At 30.8% G+C, this 23,641-nt stretch overlaps 1 protein-coding gene across 1 annotated transcript in view; it reads right to left on the bottom strand.

Moving 5' to 3' along the window:
• The window catches only part of PCDH10 (protocadherin 10), a 60,470-nt gene that overhangs the window by 27,473 nt on the left and 9,356 nt on the right, over nucleotides 1-23,641 (bottom strand). Inside the window, exon 4 of the mRNA XM_051964540.1 lies at nucleotides 17,382-17,687. Within this exon, the coding sequence (XP_051820500.1) occupies nucleotides 17,382-17,687 (306 nt within the window). The remainder of the gene's footprint in view (nucleotides 1-17,381; nucleotides 17,688-23,641) is intronic.

Below are 23,641 nucleotides of genomic sequence, written 5' to 3'. Positions count from 1 at the left end.
TTAAAACAAATGACCTCTAAAAGGTATTAAAAATAAATGACCTCTAAAATTTCTTCTGCTCTAAATCTATGATCCGATGTTGTTTACAGGTAGTTTTTTTTTTTTCACTGCCGATTTTAATCCATTTTTTCTAATGATTCATTATAATATTCTTTGATAGATTCTGAGATTCTTCAGTCTTATTTTGTGTTCCTTGACTTATAAGAAGGTTGGAGTTTGTGACAGCAAAGCTATGGGGTTTCATAAAAATATTTTTTCCTCTCTTTTACTTGCTCTAAAATGGGCATGTTTTACCCTTATTAACATAATTTTTTGTCTCTCCACAATCTGCCAATATCCTTTTTTTAAGGCATCTCCAAATATTACTGGGGAATTATTCCAAACAAACTAATGCCCTAAGACTTAACAGGGAGAAGAATCATCATCTATACCTCTTTCCTTGTTTTATGTGTAGGCTATATATACACCATTTACATTCCACCTATCCATTGCTAGGAACCTGGGAATGGTACTTGCTGTTATTAGTGTTAGGGAGCACTTTCAAATCTGTGTTTCTATATTAGATTCTTTTTCCTAGATGAAATACATCTTTATCATTTTACTTTTATTGAGTCTACTCTTAGCCCAGGCCTCCAAATGATGAAAGCCTGGCTACATTTTAATTTATTCTCAAAAGTAGCTGTTATCCCAAAATGTAATTATCATATTCTTCACTACATCTTCCAAAATGCGTATGAAAGTATGAGCTAGTAATAAGTTTCAGAACAGCATTTGCTGTGCCCTTCCCAACTTGACCTTGAATCATTAATAGTTACTCTGTTGCATTTTTAGTCAATTGAGCAGCCATTCTGCAAGCAGCTGGCACCAATGAGGTTTCTAAAAGTTACACAGAGGAAAACATTATGATCCCAGAAGTAGAAATCTCACCATAACAGAAACAGGTCTGCTTACTGCCAGGAAGGCTGCAGTGCTGTGGAAGCATGGTAGTAGGCACTTAATCTATAATTATCTGGTTTACCTATGAAAATATATTATTAATCATCATTATTATTCGTATTATGAGTTTATTTTATACAGAAAATATTTAAGCCTTCACACTGATAATTTATCACCTTTAAGGCAATACATAGCCGTTTTCTATATTCATCTAAAGAAATAAAACCTAAAAAAAGGTATTTTTATACAAAAAGACTACAACCTATCCTCCATACTATTGCCAAAATAACACCCCCTACCCATAAAGTAAAATACTTCCTCTATAATCTCTATAATCTGGATGTCACTCACCTTTCCTTTCCTGGAATCTCTTCATTTCAGCCAAATTAGATTTAACTTTTCCTACAACTACATATTGCTATTGCTATCTACATATTTATGCAAACAATGTCCCATTTCTAGAAAGCATTTTCTTTTCATCTTCACATTTCAGAATATTTGACTTCTAAACCTCAAATCAGATTCCCCTTCTTCCCCAGATCCATCAGTTGTTATTGACCTCGTTTCCTCCATCAATTATCTTTTTATTTTACTATTTTTTCCTGTTTCTTAAGGACAAGGATAGTTTGACTTTTGTTTTTATATCCTCAGTACCAAATACAATACCTGTAAAGAGCAACTGGAAAATCAATATTTATTAAACTGACTTGAATTGAATTGAAACAGCTTCACCTGCCACTATAGACACCTCAGCTACCTCAACTAGAAGTCCTATCAAATTTCTGATACTTTGGTTTCTTCTCTGTGACATTTCTAGTCTAATGCAATTCAAGGAGAAAAAAACAAAACAAAACTATTCAGGAAACCAACTTCTTGCCCTACAAGCCATATAATACTGAAATAACAATTTTTGCTAGAATAACATATTTATATATTCCAACATACTTCATAAAGATACACACATATACATATACATATGTATTTATACATATATATGGTATATACATAAATACACACATACATATATGCATAGATATCGATATCTCATTAGACCTCAAAAAAGATAGGTGAAGAAGTTACTACAAGTATTATCTCCATTATAGAGATGAAGAATTGAGACTTAGAAAAATTATGTGATTTTCAAGATCAAGGATCAGTGGCAAGATCTGATCTTAGGAAGCATTCATTGTGACTCAATGTTAGTAAGAGACAGTGAAAATGAGAGAGACAGGTATAAAAGACTTTAACTAGAGAGATATAAACAGGGAACAAAGGGGGATAATGCAGAAGGCTTACTTTTGTCTTCCTCTTACTCTGTTTTCTTGCTTTTTTTTTTTTAAAGTGGAAATCAAATGGCTTCCTTCATTTTCTTCCTCAGACAGTAATAGAGTTAAAAGAGAAGTACACTCAGAAGATAAAAAGCCAGAAGTATAGTGCTGAAAGGGACAAGAAGAGACTCTCTAGCCTCTCTTTTCACAATAAAATGGATTTCTATCCAAACCATCATGAGTCTCCTGGTTGCTCTAAAAGCTTTTGAAGAAAGAAGCTTTCATTTTACTTAGTAACACATCTGTTTGTCTCTCTACCTAGATACAGACTATTTTCATATGGTCATTTAATAACTACTTTTTAAAACTTCTCATTTTTCTAGATGGAGTTTAATATATGAGTATAAACTCAAAGTGTTCAAATCACAATTCAAACTAAGTGCAGAGATGGTTGATCATTATAAATAAATAAGAGGTTATGAATTCTTTGACCATGGCAATCCAGGAAATATATATGCAAACCTCACATTTTCCCCACTAATTACATATTATACACGTGTCTATATCTTTGAATATTTATTTCTATGACAATATTACTGTATTATTTGATGAATAATCTTCAGGAAGGCAATAATAAAACTAGATCACCGACACACTAAGAAGCAAAGTGGGATAATTGAAAAAAGCATTGGCAAACAAAGGGCATTAGTTCAAATCTTGCCTCTGTACTTGCTCTCTTTAGATCATGAATAAGTCATTTAAATCCTTGGAATTCAGTTTCCTCAACTGTAAAATGAGGAGATTAGATTTAAGTTTCCAAGGACCCTTCAAGCTCAAAATTTATGGTCCTTCCTATGACATCTCTGAAAGGCTACATGTCATCGCTGAGAAGCTAAAATAAAGAGCCTTGTAAAAGAGACAAGAGACAAAAAGCTCGATACAGACACACAGAGAGACAGAGAGAGATACAGAGACACACAGAGAGAAACAGAGAGAAAGAGACAGAGAGCAAAAGAAAATGAGAGAGAGAGAGAGGGAGAAAAAAGAGAAACAAATGAATATACCATGGCATTTTAGCATTGGAAGGAACAATAGAAATAAGAAGTACAATTCCCTCATTCCATAAATGATATAACCTTTGGAGTAAAACAATTGATCAAATGTTAATTTTTTTATATGAAAACATTGTATTGGTCTCTTCTGAGGTCAATCCCTACAAAAATAATGCAATAATTTATATGAAGTTATGAATCCATAGTTCCATGATTTCTTTGCTATAAGGTTCTTTTTCCATTATCAGTGATTTGAGTCACAATGCTCCAGTACAATTTCAAACTGTGCTATTCTTGTTCAAGTTTTTTCAATTACCACCTCCCATAAATATAAAGTGATATATCAGATAAATTTACTCAAACCCATATTTATTAAATGATTACTACATGAAGACTCTGTGTGTCTCTCTCTGTGTGTCTTTCCTTTAATGTTGTTTATCTGCCTTCCCATTTAACTTATACACCATATAAATTATCTTACTTTTCCTAAGATTCAGATTCAACCTGTGTTCTCCAAAACTATATGCTGAGGAATCAACCATTAATTCTTATTTATTTACATTAAAGTCCTGATAATATCTGTCAGGATGTGGATTTTAGTCTTGACATCTACTTTGTAAAAATGTTATACTGTATTCTAAGGTGATTTATGACTAATAAAAAAGAGAAGGCAGATTTGATTTATTTACAACTTGTATGCCCCAGACTAAAGGGTAGATGAATAAAGGTGACATTATAAGTGACATTCAATCAATTATACTAATATGAGGAAATAGCTAAGAAAATACATAGAGATGTGATATAATATTTGAAAGGTAGCATAAAATAATGAATAGCAGCCTGGTCATCAAGTTAGGAAGAAGTAAGTTCAAGTCCCACTCCTGATACTTTTGGCTCACTGGCCATCAGCAAGATATTTAATTTCCACTCTAAGAAATGTTTTTTAAGAATAAAAGTTTTCCAGGATATGCTAATCTGGTTAAGGGAGTTTCTACACTGATGATAATTCTGGGTCAAACATTGTAATCCTTAATATTATCTTAATTTTAATATATAAAACTTTAGAACTCTTAAAACTATCCAATGATTAAAAAAAAAGAAACTACTGCATATGAATATAACCATATATAACATAATTGTTGGGAATGCATTGTCATGGATTGAAATCCACACAGAAAGATTTGGATTCAAGTTCACCTCTAAAACATAGCAACTGTTTCACTTAACTGAGGAAATTACTTAACTACTCAATGCTTTAGGCAACTTTGTAAGTACAAGGCATAAAGAAGTTGCCAATTTGCACTTAATCAGAATTTTCTCCATTGAGAATTTCTTATACCTTAGAAATCATAGGTCCAATTCCTATCTCTTTGAATCATGATGAACAAACACTATATAAATTTGGATCCAACTAAATAATTCTAACATGTTCTCAAAATAAAGAAAAAGCAAAAATGATGATACAGCAGGAAATTAATAAATTGTTATTATATGTCTGCAACTAAGGCAACTATTGAAGTCTCAGATGAACTTCCAATCCCTCAGGTCAAACTCCTATTTTCCTGGTAAATAGGAACCTACCCATTAATGTCATTACCTAAACTTGGGGGATCATGATCTCTAAATGACAAGTAAAATAGAACCATAATTAACCTTAGGAGCCAAAGGCTAAATAGAAACCTAATGCATGATTTGGCTAAGCTTACTATATACCATTTTGATGAATTATCAGTTCCTTTTTATAAAGCATCTATAAATTAAATAAAGGAACTATTAAGTTAAGAATATGTGTTAATGCAAACTTAGTTTGATCTTAGTTAATTCAAGATGTTGGATGCTTTTGAGATATACACACATGTATATTATGTTATATATACATGCATATACATATATACACATACATGTAAAATATACACAAACATATGTGATCTGGTTAGATATTATAGCTAAATATATGTATTGATAGACATAAATATACACATAGATATTTTAAACATATACATAGATATCAGGAATGTATATGTATATGCACATATAAAATATCAATAACTAAATAAAAATATTTTTAGTAACTTATTTAAGCCAAATCTTTGAAAATGATGATTATTAATTCAAATTACACATCATAGAATTTCTGGATAAACTTTTAAAGAATTTTAGATTTTATCTCTTTAATTTACATCTTTTATAATCTTAACACTTGTGGATTAATTTTTAATCTATGCCTCTTTTGAGGCTGAAAGTGTCCTGGGATATAGAAAAAGTTAGTGAACAAATAAAAATAAAACCCATGTGACAAAACTTATCAACTTCAGATCTCTAGTCTTTTTCTACCTTTTCACCTTGGATATTTAACTAATGACAAGCATCAATTTTACAGTATGTTCATACTATGCTTTTATTTTAAATGTCTATAATTTATCATCACACTTCAAAAAGGCAATTTTAGTACCCCTCCTACATAAATTACAGAAAGCTCAAACAGGACTTGTACTCTGGAGCAGCAGAGTTGTTCATTGAATAGACCCAGACTTGGAGTCAGGGAGACTCCTCTTCCTGAATTCAGATTCAGGTTAAAATACTTACTAGCTTTGCAATCCTGGGCAAGTGACTTAATCCTGTTTATTTCAGTTTCCTCATTTGTAAAAATGAGCTGGAGATAGAAATAGCAAACCATTCTAAAATACCCAGAAAACCTCAAACAGTATCATAAAAGATGAACATGACTGAAATATAATTAAACAAACTATGAGAAAAGTTGCATTTACCTGCTGCACTGTTTTCAACTATTTTCATTCCATTCCATTCATTATCCAATTTATTTAACTTCCTTCAAACTCATAAGATTATTTTTTTCATATCTTATGAACCTCTCACACAGGATTTATATACCAAGAGATGTCAATATGCAAAGGATCTGTTTTCTTTGGTAGTGAGAACTTCTTTCACTAAAGTAGATCCCAAATTTAATGAAGAAGTCTCAGAACCTGAGATTCAAGGCATTGAAATGGCTTGCCTAGAATCATAAAACTAAGAAATACAGAGGTAAAATTTGAATCTGGGTTTTCCTGATTATAAGTTCATCCTACTCACAATGCTATGCTGCCTCTCCCTACCCGGATATATTACCTAACATGATGCTACATAAATCCCATTATAAATCTGGAAATATCCTTCCATGCATGCACTCCATCCAACCAAAACTAGTGTTGCACCAAAAAAAGAATTAAGTAATATTTAATAATATTGTTTTGAGACCCAATAGTATTCCAGCCTGCTAAACACATCTTCATTAATTAATTCATTTGTAGACCCAGAATTCTTCTTTAAGATGCATCAAGGACACAATCACCTGGTCTTACTCCTTTCTTTGAATTATCCTTTTATTCCCATTTTAATTGAGAATCTTCTTTGGTAAGAGTCATTTGAGGGTCAGAATGTCAATATGTGTTTATTTCCAATATACAAAACAAGAAAGAGGATGGAAATGATCTGCAACATAAAATGAGGAATATACAAATATTATTGTGTAATAATGTCTAGCACATTGAAATGCAGGGTATGAGAAATAATATCCTTAATATCAAATCTAGAGATAATTTATAAAAGAGTGAGGTGGAAAAAGAAAAATGATCAAATATACGAACAATGCTCGTCAGTTAAATCTTCTCTCTTTAGTCTATGATTGTGTGCTATCATGCTCATCATGAGTTTGTAACAATCCTTTATCTCTATAGATAAGTATATGAATAAAATTGTGAAATGAAATGATTTCTCTTATTAACTTTTTGGAATAGACAAAGAAAATTAATGAATATAACCAGACAATATTATAGCAATCTCTTATTTAGAAATAGTCATGTGAAACAAGCAACATGGGAAAGAATAGTAATGGAAATGAAAAAGTTGCTGAGTTCTATGATTTCATAAGATTGAGGAATTTTTTGGTATGGAAACTCCATCAGCTAACACAGATTAGTTTTCTATTGATTACCTGTCTATGAGATTACTTTTCTGTGACTTAGTTCAGTTTCAAGGATTGCCTTGAGACACATAGAGGAAAAGTTACTTGACTAAGGTGACAGAGCTAGTAACTATCAAAGCCAGTGTTAGAACGCATTTTTTTCCTTGCTCCTTAGAGTAATCTGGAAAACATCAGATTCATTGTACAAAGAAATAAAAGGAGGAAATATGATGTGATAATGTTGAAAGAGCTGAGGAATAGAGAACAACAAAAAAGTGAATCTTGTAGATGCTTTCTTTTTTAGAATGTGAAATAGTTCCCCCAAAGAAAATGTATGAGGTTTATTGAACTGAATTTTATCATTCTATTTTATTAAATAGAAAGGAAAATCATAGCCAAATAATAGACAAAGTCAATAGAATCCTCTAAAACATAGTGATTAAAACTTATTTAAATATTATTGAAGAATCTACTTTCAGCATTTCTATAACTCTGTTGTGCAAAATCTTGATGTAAAAAAATAAATTCAGAAACAGATATAAATAACAACTAAAAAAGGAAAATTTCTATCAGTCAAGGATTTTATATAGGGAGAAGGAAAAGAAAGCCTCAGAAATGAATATACCATCCCATCAGCAAGCAATAATTTTGAGTATTGAGTCTCCTTTCAGGAATCCAAAATAAATGAGGAGATATAGAATTGATAGTTGCATATTCTGTGAGAATAGATTATAACAATATTAACAATTAAATTATTTGAATTTGAACTACATAAAATAAGACAATGGATGGCTTCAGAATACTTTGAATAGATTATATCTCTCTACACTAATTATTGGAGAGAGAAGTGAGTAGAACCAGGAAAACAATTTAGATACAATAATAACGTTGTAAAGACAACTTTAAATGACTCATGAACATTTATCAATGATTTTAGAAGATAAAGAATGAAATTATATACACTTTGATAGAGAGCTGATGGATTAAAAAAAATGCAAAATATAAGCTATTTTGGACACAGCCAATGTGCGAATTTGTTTTGTGTGACTACACATATTTATTAGTAGAACTTGGTTTCTCCTTTGTTTTTTGCTTGTTTGTTTTTTCTAAATAGGCTAGGGGTAGGAGAATGAAAAGGAACAGGATGGGATAAGGAAGGAAGATGTATTTTTGAAAAGCCATTTATATATAATAGAGATATGCTATTTCATGAATAATCCATTTGTTTTCTCTATTACTACCACTATTGTTACACACATACACATACACACATTACACACACTACATTTATATGCATATATATGTGTGTGTGTGTATATATATATATATATATATATATATATATATATATATACATGTATATTTATACACATACACATTACACACACACATTTGTTCACAGGAAGATGCCTATTTTACCTTGTATTTGTTAAGTTCAGAATCAAAATAAGATGCAAAAAAAAGTTACTAGCATAAGTATATGTGTGAGCACACACACTTTAACCTGTATTCCACAAATCTCTGTGTGTATTTGTATGTGTTTAATATGTGGCTAACTATATGCAATATTAGTTTCCTTTGTAATTATACACATTTTATATTATGCATTTAAAAACATTATTCTGGAAGAAATTCATAGTGTATCACCATGAATATCACAGTATACAACATAGTGTATCACAGCTAAAAGGATCCATAATACTAATACTAAGATTAATAATAATGATGAGAATCTTTATGATAAATCCTTTAAGTTAGGACAAATAGGTTGACAAGTAAAAAGAAAATAAATATCATTCTGGCATCTTATACAGTTCTTGAAATAGTTTAGGAAGTTATGAAGATAAAAAAACATTGTAAAGAGAAAAATTAGTAAGTTTCTCCATCAAATGGAAGGAGATTCATTGTATTATTAAACTACCTAATTTCAAAATATAATCTACAGACATAAAAAGAGATAATTTTGCACTGATTAAGGCAGAAAAATGAAACATTAGTTAATAAAACTTCACCTTCTTTTGAAAACATTAGAGGGTATTTTAGGATTATTCCTTCCCTAAAATTATCATTAGCTGCATCAATAATCATTATATAATTCTAAAAAATAAGCAAAGGTAGAGGAGATTGACTGGAAATTATACTAATTACTCGATTGGTATTTGTCTCCTATAAAAGTAGAATGCACAAAGAATTTCTATTATATGACTTTTTTGTGGTTTAAATTCTGGACTAAGAAAATTTACTGTAGCCATCATGGCAATTATACCATTAAGGCCAAATATAATTTAGTTCAATAAATAAACTGTTTCAAGGAAAATTGTCATTATTACAAATTAGGATGCATTCTCATAAAGAATAGACACAGAATTAAAATTTTATAGACATGAAGAAACTATGAGAATAAAAATAGAGCACTGAACAACAATTGGTTTTTTTTTGGAAAAAAAAAATACTACAGCATTTGCTTAAAGAGAAAAAAAAAAAGCATAAGTAGGAACTGTTCATTTAATGAACCATGTGTCCAGAAAACAAGAAACAGTATCTAGTATAAAATAAATACTTTATAAATTTAGTTGAATTGAAATATCCAAAAACTCAACTGAAATGAATGAAATTGGGTTTTCTTTTTGTTTTGTTTTGATTCGATTTTTTATGAAGTATATCATAAAAGGATATAGGAGTACAAATAGCGGTATTCTATTTTGGATGTGATAAGCATGACCATCACAGAACAGACATCATAATATGGTAAATAAATGGCATCAGAGAGTGCAATATTCTTTTATATTAGCTACCCTATTAATATCAGATTCTAATTATGTTTTAAGAATTAAGAACTCAGAAGAGACATAGAACTTCACTTAAAAATTGGAAAATAAGATGCAATAAACAGTAACTATAAAAATCCTCAGCTTTGAAAAGGGCCTACTATGTTTACTTCTGGTAAGTTTTGTATTTAAGCAAACAGACAGTGATAGGGAGAGGAGACATCTTATTTAAAGAGAACTATTCTATTTCTATTAATGTTCATGTGTACATGAACTTAATTTCTTCTCAATCTGTTGATAAATATAGGAGTGATAGCAGATTGATTCTCCTAAGATTGTTCCTTCTAGTTCTATAAGTCTAGGAAGAAAGCAAAAGATTTAGAATTACACACACACACACACACACACACACACACACACACACCCCTTTATAGTTATTTCCATCCTGATTTCTAACTTTCTTTTATTAGAAAAGACATATAACAGCTGTCCTTTATCAATTAAACAGAATTAGCTTAGTGTAACTTGTTCTAATAAGATTTATGCCAATGTTTAATGTTTTATTCCTTTAAATTCTTATGAGAATAATTTTTGGTTTTGTCTAGGAAATTTTCAAATATTAAAATAATACATCTTTAAAATTCAGCTATTGCAAGTTGCAAAATTTTGGAGAAAGTGGGGTAACGAATTACATTTTATTTGTCTTATTTTACATATAATTTCCAAAGTTTAGAGCAATAAAATAAGTTGCATGAGTTCCTACAGTTCAAACACATATAAAATGTTGGAATCTAGAGGAAACTTAGAGTTCAGTTAAGAGACGTGCTGTGACAAAAAAATTTAGAAAATAGGGTAATTCTTAATTCTTGTACTTTGGACACAGTAACTGTACACAGGCTTGGTCATTTTGGTTTGGTTTTGAGTTGTATTATCTCACTGTTAGCAAACAGCAAATTTGTGATCTGCTAAAAACCCTAAGACTTTTTTCACATTAAGAAAAGTGAGACTCTTTTATCCTATAATTTGACAATTGGTAATTTAGACTGGAATTTAAAATATGACACATATCCCTACTAAAGATTTCCTTAGTATAGAATCACAGAACCTGAGATTTGAGAACCTTTGAAGATACAATGACCCATTTATAATTAGATCAAAATCTTTTCTACATCATTCCCACTATGGTCATCTAGCATTGACACTGTTGTGGTTATCACTCAAAAATGTCATCTCTGCAGTGGACTTCAGATAGAAATGATCCAGGGAAAAGTTGTTATTATTTTACATTTAATATTCTGTAGGCTATTGAATATGTTCGTGGTAATGGAAATCACTCTTTTTTAGTTGAGTAAAAACATTAGAATGTGAGATCACTTTCTATAGGCTAACTGCAAGCATCTCAATTATTGTCATCATCATTATTATTATATTTATCATCATGACAATCTTTTAGAATTTAGATGTAATTTTGAAACCTTCAGTTTCTATATTCAACTATTCTCTACCTTACCCTCCTTAAACAAAGAAACAAATAAACAAAAAAGCCAAGACAATTATCTTAATGGAAGAACCAGAACTGGAATTTAACTTTCCTGGCTCCCAATCTACTTCTTTTTCCAAGCTCTTTTTAATATTGTCTCAAATAAAATATTCTTTACAGTTATTTCCTAAATATTTCCTAAGTAGCACTCTCATCTTCAATAAGTGGCTTACATACATTTATAATGTACCTAATAATTTCTACGCTTTCTTCAGTTCTCTCACGTCCAGGTTCTATAAAAGTTGAATCAACTCCTGTGATACAGTGGAAAGAATAGTGCCTTTAGAATCAGAGAATTCAGGTTTAAATTTTAACTCTGCTACTTAGTGTCGATATAATTTTGGGTAAGCCACTTCATCCTTCTGGTACTCATCCATAAAAAAAGGGAGTTAAACCAAATCATATCTGCTGTCCCCTCCAGCACTAAATCCTATCACATTTGATTGCTTCCTTCTTAAAGGAAAAGTTGCACTTTAAAGACTATGATTATAAATTATAAAATATGATTATAAAAGTTCTATATGATTGCAGGAAATCCTATTGATGAAGGGTATTTTAACCAGTATGCTACTTCCAAACTACATCTTTTGATAATTGCTTCTCTGTATTCTGCTATAATGTGGAAACATTTTAACTCCCAAACGACCATCATGTCATTTTGAGTAGTAAAAAATTTATATTGTATACTATTCATACATTTTCTACATCTTTTGAATTCTTCTGAGTGAAATCAAAGGCATTTTTTTTAAAGCAGATTTTTGTTATTCTGCTCTTTATGTTCCAGGTTTACCATATGGCGTATTCAGAGTCCTATATTATATCCTATATTTTAAAATTGAAATTAAATATTTAATTTTAAAACAACAATACTAAAGTTTTTTTTTTCATTTTTACTATATAGCAGCAAGAAAATACAGTCCAGGGAAGAAATATAATTAAAATTAACTATAATTTTATAAAGAATCTAAATAATGATTTAATATTTGATTATAAATCTACCACCTAATTTTTTTTTGTTTCCTTTTCTGACTATTTAGATGAATCAATTTTCACTGTACTTTAATATTAAGTTCTGTGTCCTTATTTTATGACAATTAAAAATCATATTGAACTTGAAAACAAAAACCTTTTTCATGAATTTCTTTTGAGTAGTTGGAAAATGATGATTAATGGATTGCAAAACACCCACTAATTAGTTACAAGAAAGTAAAACATTACGATATATCGTATGTAATCTAATTCTTTTACCATGCATATCAAATATATAATACTTAATGGCTTTCAAGTACCTGACAAATTTTTAATATATTACTTTCTTAAAAAGAAAATCATGGACCTAAATATATAGCTTTTTATATAGAGATGAATTCTGTATGCAAAGAAATTTAAATGATAATTCAGATTTATATTTTAGAGCTGTATAAAGAAAAATCAATTCCCTTTAGTCAATGACCCTGTATCAAAGATTGAGGAGAATTCATATGAAATTTCTGTCAGTGTCTTGGAAATGATCTGTGATCTGAATTAAATTTTGAGTTACTATTAGACATAATCTAACCTTTTAATTTTAAAGATGAATAATACGTTTATAGAGAGATCTCAGTGTGTATGTTTTTGGTAGTATTTCACCAAAAGGAGTATTTAAAAAGGTAATATTTAACCAAAAGTTATCTCCTACTTTAGAAGCTAGTTTTGTAACCCAGGGGAAAAAAAAAAATTACTACCATACTCAAAATATGTATCCATTTTCAAGTTCTTTTTTAAATAAGAAGGGGGTACTTGTGTCATCCTTACAAGAAACCTCTCTATTGTATATTTAAAGCCTATTCACAATCTGGTTCCAGCCTATCTTTGAAGTCTATACTTATTCCTCATTGGTCTGTTCCATACAGTATTCCTGAGAATCTTTTAATTTCCTATAAACAGTTTTCCAAAAACTACTTCTGTGTTCTCTCTCCTCACACCAACTTTCTGTAATCCTTTGCTCCCTTAAAAACAGATCAAAGGCCATCTTTTACCTAAGGTTTTTTCCTCAATTGCCCCATTGTTACTGATTAAACACACACACACACACACACACACACACACACACACACACACAAACACACACAGAGCTCCTTGAGAGCAAGGGCCAATAGAGATACTTATTATTGTATTAATAGTACAATATTATTGTATTAATTCCTAACACAAGGCTGGTGATTACTTAAGAAATTTTTGATGAAAATAATATCTTTAATGACAATGTTTCACTTTCTAATTTTAAAACTATGTACTTTAAAAAAAATTCTCAACCTGGGATTTCATTGCTGCAGTTAAGGAATATCACTCCACTAATACTGATTAGAACTTTTTTCAAAATCTATTGTTTTATAGGGTTACATGAGGAAATTTAGAGGTTAAAGACCCTTCCCATAGTCACATAAAAAGTAAATGTCAGAGGGAATATAACTATGTATTAAAAATATAGCCTTAATGATAATTTGCTCATGAATGATTTTGAATAAAGGTCAAACTATTTTTCAATTAAGCCTGAGTGGCCATATCACTTTAGAGGCACATTTGAGTTCTAAGATAGTATTACATAGTAGATCAGAAAGAACTTTGGATAAATGGGTGACTAAGACTAAAGATAGATCATGAGAAGTGGGAACAGAGAAAGATAGATGTTGCGGCTCTCTCCTTATTTGTCATATCCTCATTTCAACCCCTCCTGTGAAGTCTGGACAATTTGAGGTGCCAGAGTCTGACTAAGAGATGAACCTGATGTTCTTTTGTGGTGGACAAAAGGAAATTCTTGTTATATTTAATTTACTTCTTCCTAGCAAAGTGATTAATGTGTTTGGCTTCCAAAACCCTTAGCACTTTTCACAATTACTAAAATTAAAGCTTCAAAACAGAAAATTTTCTTCCATTGCTCAAATGCTTATCAGTTAAAGAGAAATTCACATTGGTCAGTTGATGACTTAAAGAATTTTCTAAATTCTAAATAATTTCTAAAATGTTAAGATTTCCTTCAACATCTAAAAAGCACACATAGAATTTGATCATAAGATTAAGAAAAAAGAACTAGAAAGGCATCATTTGCACTATGAATTTTAAATTGCAACTTATCCAGAGCTAGAAAGTATTTGTGCTTGTGTGATTACTTTTGAAACACTTGGCAAGGACAATTTGTTAATCAAAATATTTCAAAGGATGTCAAAACTTATGGGCATTTACTTAGAAAGATTTTTTTTTTAAGTTTTCCATCATATGTCATGTGTATTCCCCTTCAAGAGACAAAAAAAAAAATCTAATCAAATTCTTTAATTCATACTTTTAGTGTAAGCACCAAGAACATGTTATTTCTTACTGTCTGAGATTTAGTTTTTTTATATCAAATAAAGTACAAAGACTAGATTTCATTTTGTTCACCACAAGCTATATTCAATAATACACTTAATATTATGGTATTCCCCTTTTGTATTGTTTGAACTGCCATAATCGTATTGGGGGCTCTTCATCAGGAGTTCATAAAATATGCATTATTTTGTTATTTATTCATCATTTTGTTAACTGTGGTTCAGTAAAATTGGCTTTATAATTCTATATATTTAAATTTATTTTAAAATATTATTTTCAGAAAAGATTTGTAGAATTCATCAGATGGCTAACGGGGTTCATAACACAAAATCAATATTAAAAGACCCACATCTATATTTATTGTACCTTACTGAAAGATTAAATAATAGGAAATTATATGCTTATGTTACGCTATTCCTTATAATAAAAAATAAGAAAGCCTACAGTTAAATTGAAGGTATCTTGATATCAATAATGACCAAAGAAAATTGTATGCTTAAATTATATTTATGCAACTATGATAATCAGACAAAATAAAGACTAGTATAAAGTTAGAGAACAAAAAATGTTTTACTCAGTGGCTTGAATTTTTTAGTGTCTCAAATAACTATTAATATTATCATTATGATTCACCTAATTCTGTTTTTATACAAATTGTAATAAAAAATGAGTCATTATCTGGCTGATCAAATAATATATTTCATTAATAAGGCAACTTACAAACTACTAAAAATACAAAAGATGCAAAATAATATAATTTGAATTGTGCTTTTATTTTGAACTTGGCACATAGGATATTGGTGTATGGTGTTGATTATAAGAAAACTTCTTTTATAAAGTCAAAAAAATTAAGTGAATTGAGAAGGGTCATACAGCCAGGAAATGTCAGAGATCATTCAGACTTGATGCTGGCCATCGATCTATCAAGACAAGTTATGTCTAATTTGAAATTTAAAAGGTTCTATTGGCGACCAGGAATTAATTACATATTAATGGATTGTATTAACTTATCTAATTACTCAAATTTTATATTTATATATATAAACACAGTTACTATGTTATTACATGTTGAGAGACAACATGAAGGTTAAACTTGGCACAAATATGTCATGGATTTTGTTAGTCTTTCTAAATATGTGATTTTGATAAATAGTTGATCATCTGATAAAGACTGGCATCAATGTCTCTGAAAAGAAAAGAAATAAGAAAGAGACAATCCTTGATAGCTACAAGGAGTCTACTGGTTTCCCTATCAATGTTTAAACTAGAAAGGCCCTCTAATATTTGCCAATTCTTTATTCTAGATAGCAATAAACTTGAAGCATCAAATCCAACAATGTTTTGTTGTCTAAGTTCATAATTGTTTAGGAGGACATAGTTTTCTTTTCCTTCCTTTACATTCAAGATTTTCCCCCTTACTTTCATCTCATTTGAATTTTCTTTAAAAAACAAAACTTGTTTTTTTTAGAAATGAGCCCTTATATTTCCAGATTCTGATTCTCGTATATCTTTCCAATGGAAGATAGTCAGTAACTCTTCCAAATGAGAGAATTATTCTTAACTAAATTTTCTCTCTAAAGAAAAATGTTACCACCTTTCATCAAGAAGCTAAAGGTTTTATCTTCCTCAAATACTGTTTCATGCAGACTTGACCAAAACACTTGACTTTTCGCTGACATTTATCCATTACTTAAAAGGAAATAATGATATAACCTGTCTTCTTGCTTCTCTGCTAATGAATGCTTTTGAGAACAAATGATTTTTATATGTAAAGTAATCTGAAGTCCTCGAATGAAAGCTTATATTCAAGAAAGGACATTTTTACTTTTTATTGTCCAGATCGATAATACTACATCTAGAGAACTGTCCTGATTATGATTTTAAAAACATCTCAAAGATAGAAGAACCCTAAGAAATACATGGGTGATTTGCCTATACCCATTCACTCCCAATCACATTGAGGAAGTAGTGTCCCTTCCTCAGTGTTTCCTCAGTACTGACTATAATTGGAGACATGACTTCACACAAATGCTAAGAAGTCACCTAGACAGAATAGGAAAAAAATATATCTTTGGAATAGCCAAGAATTAATAGCACTTAAAGGATAAATTATTCTTGCTTTAGCTCCCTAAAATGGTCTTCCATGCCACCATGGAAGAATGAAAATAATTCAGTTTTAAGAAAAGAAGTAAGAGCCATCAAATAATTAACATAATAAAACATTCCATTACCTTATTTTACTCCATCAAAAACATGAGCATAAATAAGCATGAAAGTAATTTCCAAAAAGAATGTGAAAGGCATTTGAAACCTCTTTTTTGGCCAAATTAGAAAGTATGCTTCTATAGATGTTAGCTTTTGCATGCTTCTATTGTGTCTTAATGTTTGGAACCCGCCTTTCTGATCATTTTCCTCTTCAGTGGCACCTGAATATTGTCTAACAGAAAGGAAGGCCAAGCTTTATTTCTGCAGAGAACCCTTTCACATAGCTTTTAGCATTGTACTTACTCAAATATGGTGGTTTGTAAGGCGCTCGTGTATTAGACAGCAGTCCATCCAGCTCCTTCCTCTCCAGAGTGCTATGAAGGGCCTTCTCTTTACCAAAGGTGGAGAATGACCTCTCTGCCCCAGGCTGGGCTTCTGGAGTTTCAAATACTTCAGTGTCTGGCACAGAGTCCATCCCAGGGACATGCAGATTGCTGCGGTAATCTGCTGCCTGGCGTCCATCTGAGGGGACAAAGGAAGGCATCCAGCATCGATCCGAGTGGCCCAAAGCTTTACACTCCTCAGTACAGTTGGAGAAGAGATCCATTCCTATAAGACAGAAAAAAAACAAAGTGTAGATGGGAGCTTTAGTATCATTGACAAAACTGAGAGCGATACTAGAACCAAAGAAGCATGGAGAGGGACTGGTAGAATCATCATGAAATGAATGTAACATTGCTGGAATCATAGAATTATGTAGATTATCACTAAAGTTCATATACTAATCTATACATAAAAGAGAAAAGCAGTTTCTGGTAGGCAGACCACTGAAAAACCATGGTACATTTCATTAAGGTCCCTGAGAAAAATAATGGGATTGATATTATTCAGAACAAGCAAGGGAGTTATCAGATTTGGGGGTGGGTGGAGAATAGAACACTTATGATCCTCTGGAAAATATGATACTGAAATAACTCAGATGAAAGACTTTTCTAACTTTTAAATAATGATTACTGAACATTACTTTCTACTGGTATTTTAATGGAGGTGTTATTTAAAAGGGAGAACTGTGGGGTTTTTTAAGTATAGTCTGAAATTCTGACATAGAGCAAAATGAGAATCCCATAGAAAGATCAGGAAAATTAGCATATCTTGGTCAGCTGAAATATCTAAATGAAATTCATTTTCTTAACAAGGGAAAAATCCATTTTTACATCTACTTAATAACTCTTTAAGAGGATATTCCTGATGACAATATAGTCCATATTATCACCACCTAATTACAACTCACTACCTGGAAAGAATCCTATAGCAAATTACTATAATTAGTGACCCTCCAGAGCCAAAATACAGAGTGACCTAGCTGTAGATCCTATTGGCAAATAGGTTATTACTTGTTCTATACCAGCAACTGTTTGTTCCAGCCAACTCAATGCTGTTTATTTACAAATACTTTAATGCCATTAAGGTTTCAAGTGAAAATACCATTCCCAAAGACTTCCTCTGAATGGGATGATACAAAATAGTTTCTATTGGGAAGCCAGGCAAACACGTGAGATTAATTAAGATGAGTATTCTTTCTTAAGTGGCATACAGGTGTAAGTTAGGGGTGAGGAGTTAAGGTTTTGTTCAGACTCAAGTTTAGCAGGCTCATACATCGATATAGATTAGTTTAGAACTAGTAATTAATTAAAGGTAGTCATCTCTCAGACCTAGGTGTAGCAAGCTCCTCTTCTGTCCTGCCCTACCAACCCCATCCCCAACAGTTTCATGTCTTGCATCCAGACATGGTTTATGGTACTTGCCTCACTGGGAAAAATCCCTATTTGTGTCTCTGATGGTATTGAATACTGTTTATCACTTAACTCCCAATTTGGAATGACAAAGAAAAATCAATTTTATGTTTCTGTTAAGTGTGGACAAGCATTCATGAACTATATTTCAGAACTCAATTTTAGTTATTAAATTATTAGTACTTCCCTTTTGAGGAATGGTGGAATATACTCTATTTTTAATTAAAACCAAAAGAAAGCAAAATAAAGATTTGGTTCAAATGATTACTAGATTATCTTTAATTAATTAATCAGATCTTGACTAACCTAAGCTTATGAGCCATTACTATTATTATTATTTAAAATTCTAGCTTACCTCGCATCATAAATTGTTTTATATGAGAAATAGGTATGATGAAAATAGAAAAAATACATTTTATTTTCCTTCCCAGAAATAGGAAACACTTCTGTATTATCCACAAGTACTCAGGAGATAAGAGCAGTTATTTAGGTAAATGGTTTTTTATAAAGGAAGAAAATCCAGGGTTCTTATCACATATTAATCTCATTTTATAATGGCTTTTTTATTTTAAATTAAGCTATGTACGATACCAAGTCTGCCTCCAATTCTAACATTCCATTGATAATTGGTATGCAGAAGTCTGGAAATAAATTAGTGAGCAGTCAGCTGTTGAGGAATGCAAATGTGAATTGAAGCTTGGATTATAGAAGAAACTAGAAATAGCTTAAAGAAACTCAAAATGGTATAGAAGACCTTTGACAAGCTCAGTCTTTTATACTATTTCTGTCAGGAGGAATGGAAAACAAAGAGGAAAATAGTGCAGGGGATGGAAGATATGTTTCATTAATTAAGAAAATTAAGAAGAGTTAAATCTCCCTGGTGTGCCTTCAACTGAAATTCCTATAGCATGCAAGAAAGCTCATAAATCATATTTTGATAAAAGTAGTATTAATGAAAATGGCAATTCTCCTAATGTAACTTCCAGCCATCTAGGCAGGAAGAAATAGTTATTTTAACACATGAGCTATAAAGATCAAAAGGAATAGGCAAGTATCAGACAAAACTGGTAGTTTCATTCACAAGGTCATATAAATGATATTTTCAATCTCTACCAAGGAAATTATTATAATTAAGTCACCCTCTAACAATAAGACATTTTATGTGTGACCAACTTCATGTCAAGTTGAGGAAATTGTTAATATTTAGCCATGTGACATAATGGCAAGAAAGCTAACTGTAGAGTCAGAAAGACCTACATTCAAAAACGTCTCTGTCTTAACATTATCTGGATGACCATGGGCTAGGTACTTCACCTTGCAATGGCCCAGGTATCACTTTAAGACTGCAAGCTGAAGAAGTATTGATGATTTGCAAACACACACACACACACATACACACACACACACACACACACACACACCCCTCTCTCGAGGTTTGATGCTTTTTCCCAAAGCAACATAATTTTTAATTTTAATCTTGATTTTTTTAATTCAATAACAATTAGATGTTTTTAAAGAGCTACTTTGATATTAGTTAGTCATCTCTATCTTTTTTCCTAGGCTGCTCTTATATCTTTGCTGAATTTCCTTTTTGAAGGAAAAGAAATGTAGCCTCTAGCACATTAAGCAAGAATTCTAAGGATAAAATGAAATATTATGTTCAACAATAGCTGCATAGGTTTTTAATTATCATCTTTCCTTTTTTGTGTACTAGCTTTGCTTCCCCATTATTTCCTATACATCTGTATTCTTGTATTTAATATTTTCTTTTGAGGTTGTGCCTTTTTTTTTTTTTTCATTCTTTGCACGCAAACATGCAACTGAAAATCTCCTAATAACTGTAGGTCTAGATTAACAAAGTTATCAATCAGTATTAGTGGAAGAAAATGTTCACTGTGCACTTAGCAAATAGTTAAAGGAAAAGAAAATGTGTTATGTGGAAGCTTGTTTGTTAGTGGATAGAAAGATAGACTTAGAGATAGAACATTTTGCATGAGAACTGAGACAAATTGTCATGTGAATTGCCAAGTGAACTTGGGAAAGTCACTTAAGTCATGCCTCAGTGTATTCATATGTAAAATGATACTATAAGAACTTTCTTCATAGGATTATTGTTAAGATCACATGAGATAATATATGCAAAGAGCTTTGCAATTCTTAAAGTGTAAGATAATGCCATTTATCACTATATGACTGTTGTGGTTTTTCTTGTTTAAAAACAGACATTGTTTTCTGGAAGGATTTTCAAATTACATTTTAAAGTGAATCTATGCAAGAATTAATATTTGTTATAAAAAGTGAATGTTCATAATGCCATGGATTAAACCTATGATTCTGTCAAAAATCCTTCGCTTTTGCAGTAACAGAGTATTTGGTCAGAGAAAGCAATGTCTAAAAAACTCCTTGGCTCTTTTTTCTTTTCTTCTTTTTTAAATTCTGTAGAATCTATTCTTCAATATGTTCATATAATCACTCTAGTAAAAGTATAAAAATTTCCTTTGACCTTCTAAAATAACCTTTCTTTTGGAAACTCTGGAATTCTGTTATAAAATGAGTTCAAGTGGCTATAAATAGTTGAGATTGGATGTTTCAATAAGCAGAGAAAAACCCTCTGTTTATTTTTCTTTGGGAAAGTAACAGTCTTTAGAGCACAGCAAGGCAAAGCAAACAGCTAGAATGGCTGTGTAAGCAAAGGCCCTGATTTCTAAGAGAAAACTATCCACACACATTGTAAGCATTTCAGATTTTTAAAAATCTCAGTATAAAAACTTAAACAGTCCACCAAAAATCACCAATTCACAGTTATATAGATACTGACAATTAACAAATACACAGTATTATGTTACGTTTTGCTTATGCATTCTGAATACATATTAATTATGAACAGGTTTATTAGGTACTAATATAGAGTGGTCTACAAATAATAATATTCTGACACTAAAAAAATCTGATCTTTTTCTTAAATTTGAGCACAAATGAAAAATCCAGGAAGAAAGCTTAATTTAATACTTGCTATTTAATTCTTATACTACCCTCACTATATCAAAACCAAGAGAGGTTACATTAGCAGAAATACACTGATTTCTCAATATTTTGGTCAGTTTGAAAATGATTTCAGAATATCTTTTCCTTTAAAATCTGTTTCCCTAGATATTTATTTTTTCACCATTCAGAAATAATTTCTAGCAAGATGCATGACAGCTGATGTGATAGACTGCCTGTTATGCAAAGATATATTTAGTCAAAATTTAAAATACCTATTTTTCAGCTAGAGAGTAAGTCTTCTCTTATGATTAGGGAAAATAGAAAATCACAACTGAAAACAAATTGTAATTTCAAAAATATGACAATCTGCCCGCAATTTGTGCTATTTTTCTATTGAATCTAATTTCACAAAATTATGCATATCATTTTTATCATTCAAAGAACTCGCACACACATATAATATACAATCTTTGAATTGTTTAAATAAATATCAAGGATATCAACATTTTTCACTTTTCTAGGTCACCTTCAGTCCTACTTTTAGGTACTTTAACTCTAAGGCAATCGGATATTAATTGGAAAGCAAAGATATTTAAAAACATAAAACGAATTGAAATTGAAAATTAAAAAAAAATCTTCCCACACTACTTTTAAAGACATCACTGTTACAATACTTAAAAACATTTATGGAGAATAGACTTGTCCTCTCTAGATTTATCATAAAATTGCACAACCTAGGAGAATTTTTTTTCCTCTAATTTCTCTCCTAACACTTCATCTTTTTCTTTTTCTTTCATTTACAGATATTTTCTCCATATCGAATTGTATCATACCACTTCACCAGAAACCAGAAAGCAACCTTTCCACACAGTGGACAAGTTGAAACCTGTCTTTCCCCCATAACAACATGGAAGATGATTTGCCTGCATCTAGAATCTGAAAGGAGTGGAAAAAGGAAGATGTCTCTGGATCTTCACCTGAATTCTTGGTTGTTGTATTTTTTTTTTTTAATATTATGTCACCAATGAAAAAATGAAGCAAAAAACATGCTTTATTTGCAATTCAGGGGAAGGAGATTTTTAAATTAAATTCTTATATGAAACATTAGACATCAAGATGAAAAACAACTTTCTTAGTAATTATTTTCATTTAAATAGACTGATTTCAATGCAAAGGACTTTTTACTTTTGTAGCAGTACCAAAAGTCAGCATCTTCTCATTATTTCATCTAGAAGACATACTTCCAGGAATATCTACCAAATACTCTCCCAGTTTTCTGAAAGATAGCCTCTGAAACTAATGAACGAAGTAAGCCAATGGAACAAAAGTTAAAATTCAAAAGAGCAAAAAAAAAAAACCACAAATAGCTGAACATTTGTTAGAATCCCATATAAAATGAGTTGGTCTGAGCCCAGTTGATCATGCATCTGTATCTACTTGGTGACACTGAAAACTATTTATTCCAACATACATCCTTATTTGGGATTGCCTTTTCAACCTTTTTCCTACAAAATACTAAGAAATATAACTTCATTCATGGCTTAGCCCATTGCCATCCACAATTAATGTATAATAAATAAATGATATTATATACATCTCAGCTAAACCAACAACATTGGGAACATTTGGGTCCTTACTCCCCCAGGATGCTTTATTAGCTCTGTAAATCAACAAAAGTCTCCTTTCTTCAAGTTATTGGCACATTTTCTCAAATCACAAATCATTTCAGAGTATTTTTTTAAACATATTGAATATCTTAGTGATTTTAAGGATAGTTAATTCGGA

This window comes from Antechinus flavipes, chromosome 6, assembly GCF_016432865.1.
Source record: "Antechinus flavipes isolate AdamAnt ecotype Samford, QLD, Australia chromosome 6, AdamAnt_v2, whole genome shotgun sequence".
NCBI classification, from domain to species: domain Eukaryota; kingdom Metazoa; phylum Chordata; class Mammalia; order Dasyuromorphia; family Dasyuridae; genus Antechinus; species Antechinus flavipes.
The sequence above is the reverse complement of the archived record's forward strand: the minus strand, read 5'-3'. Positions and strand labels throughout refer to the sequence as shown.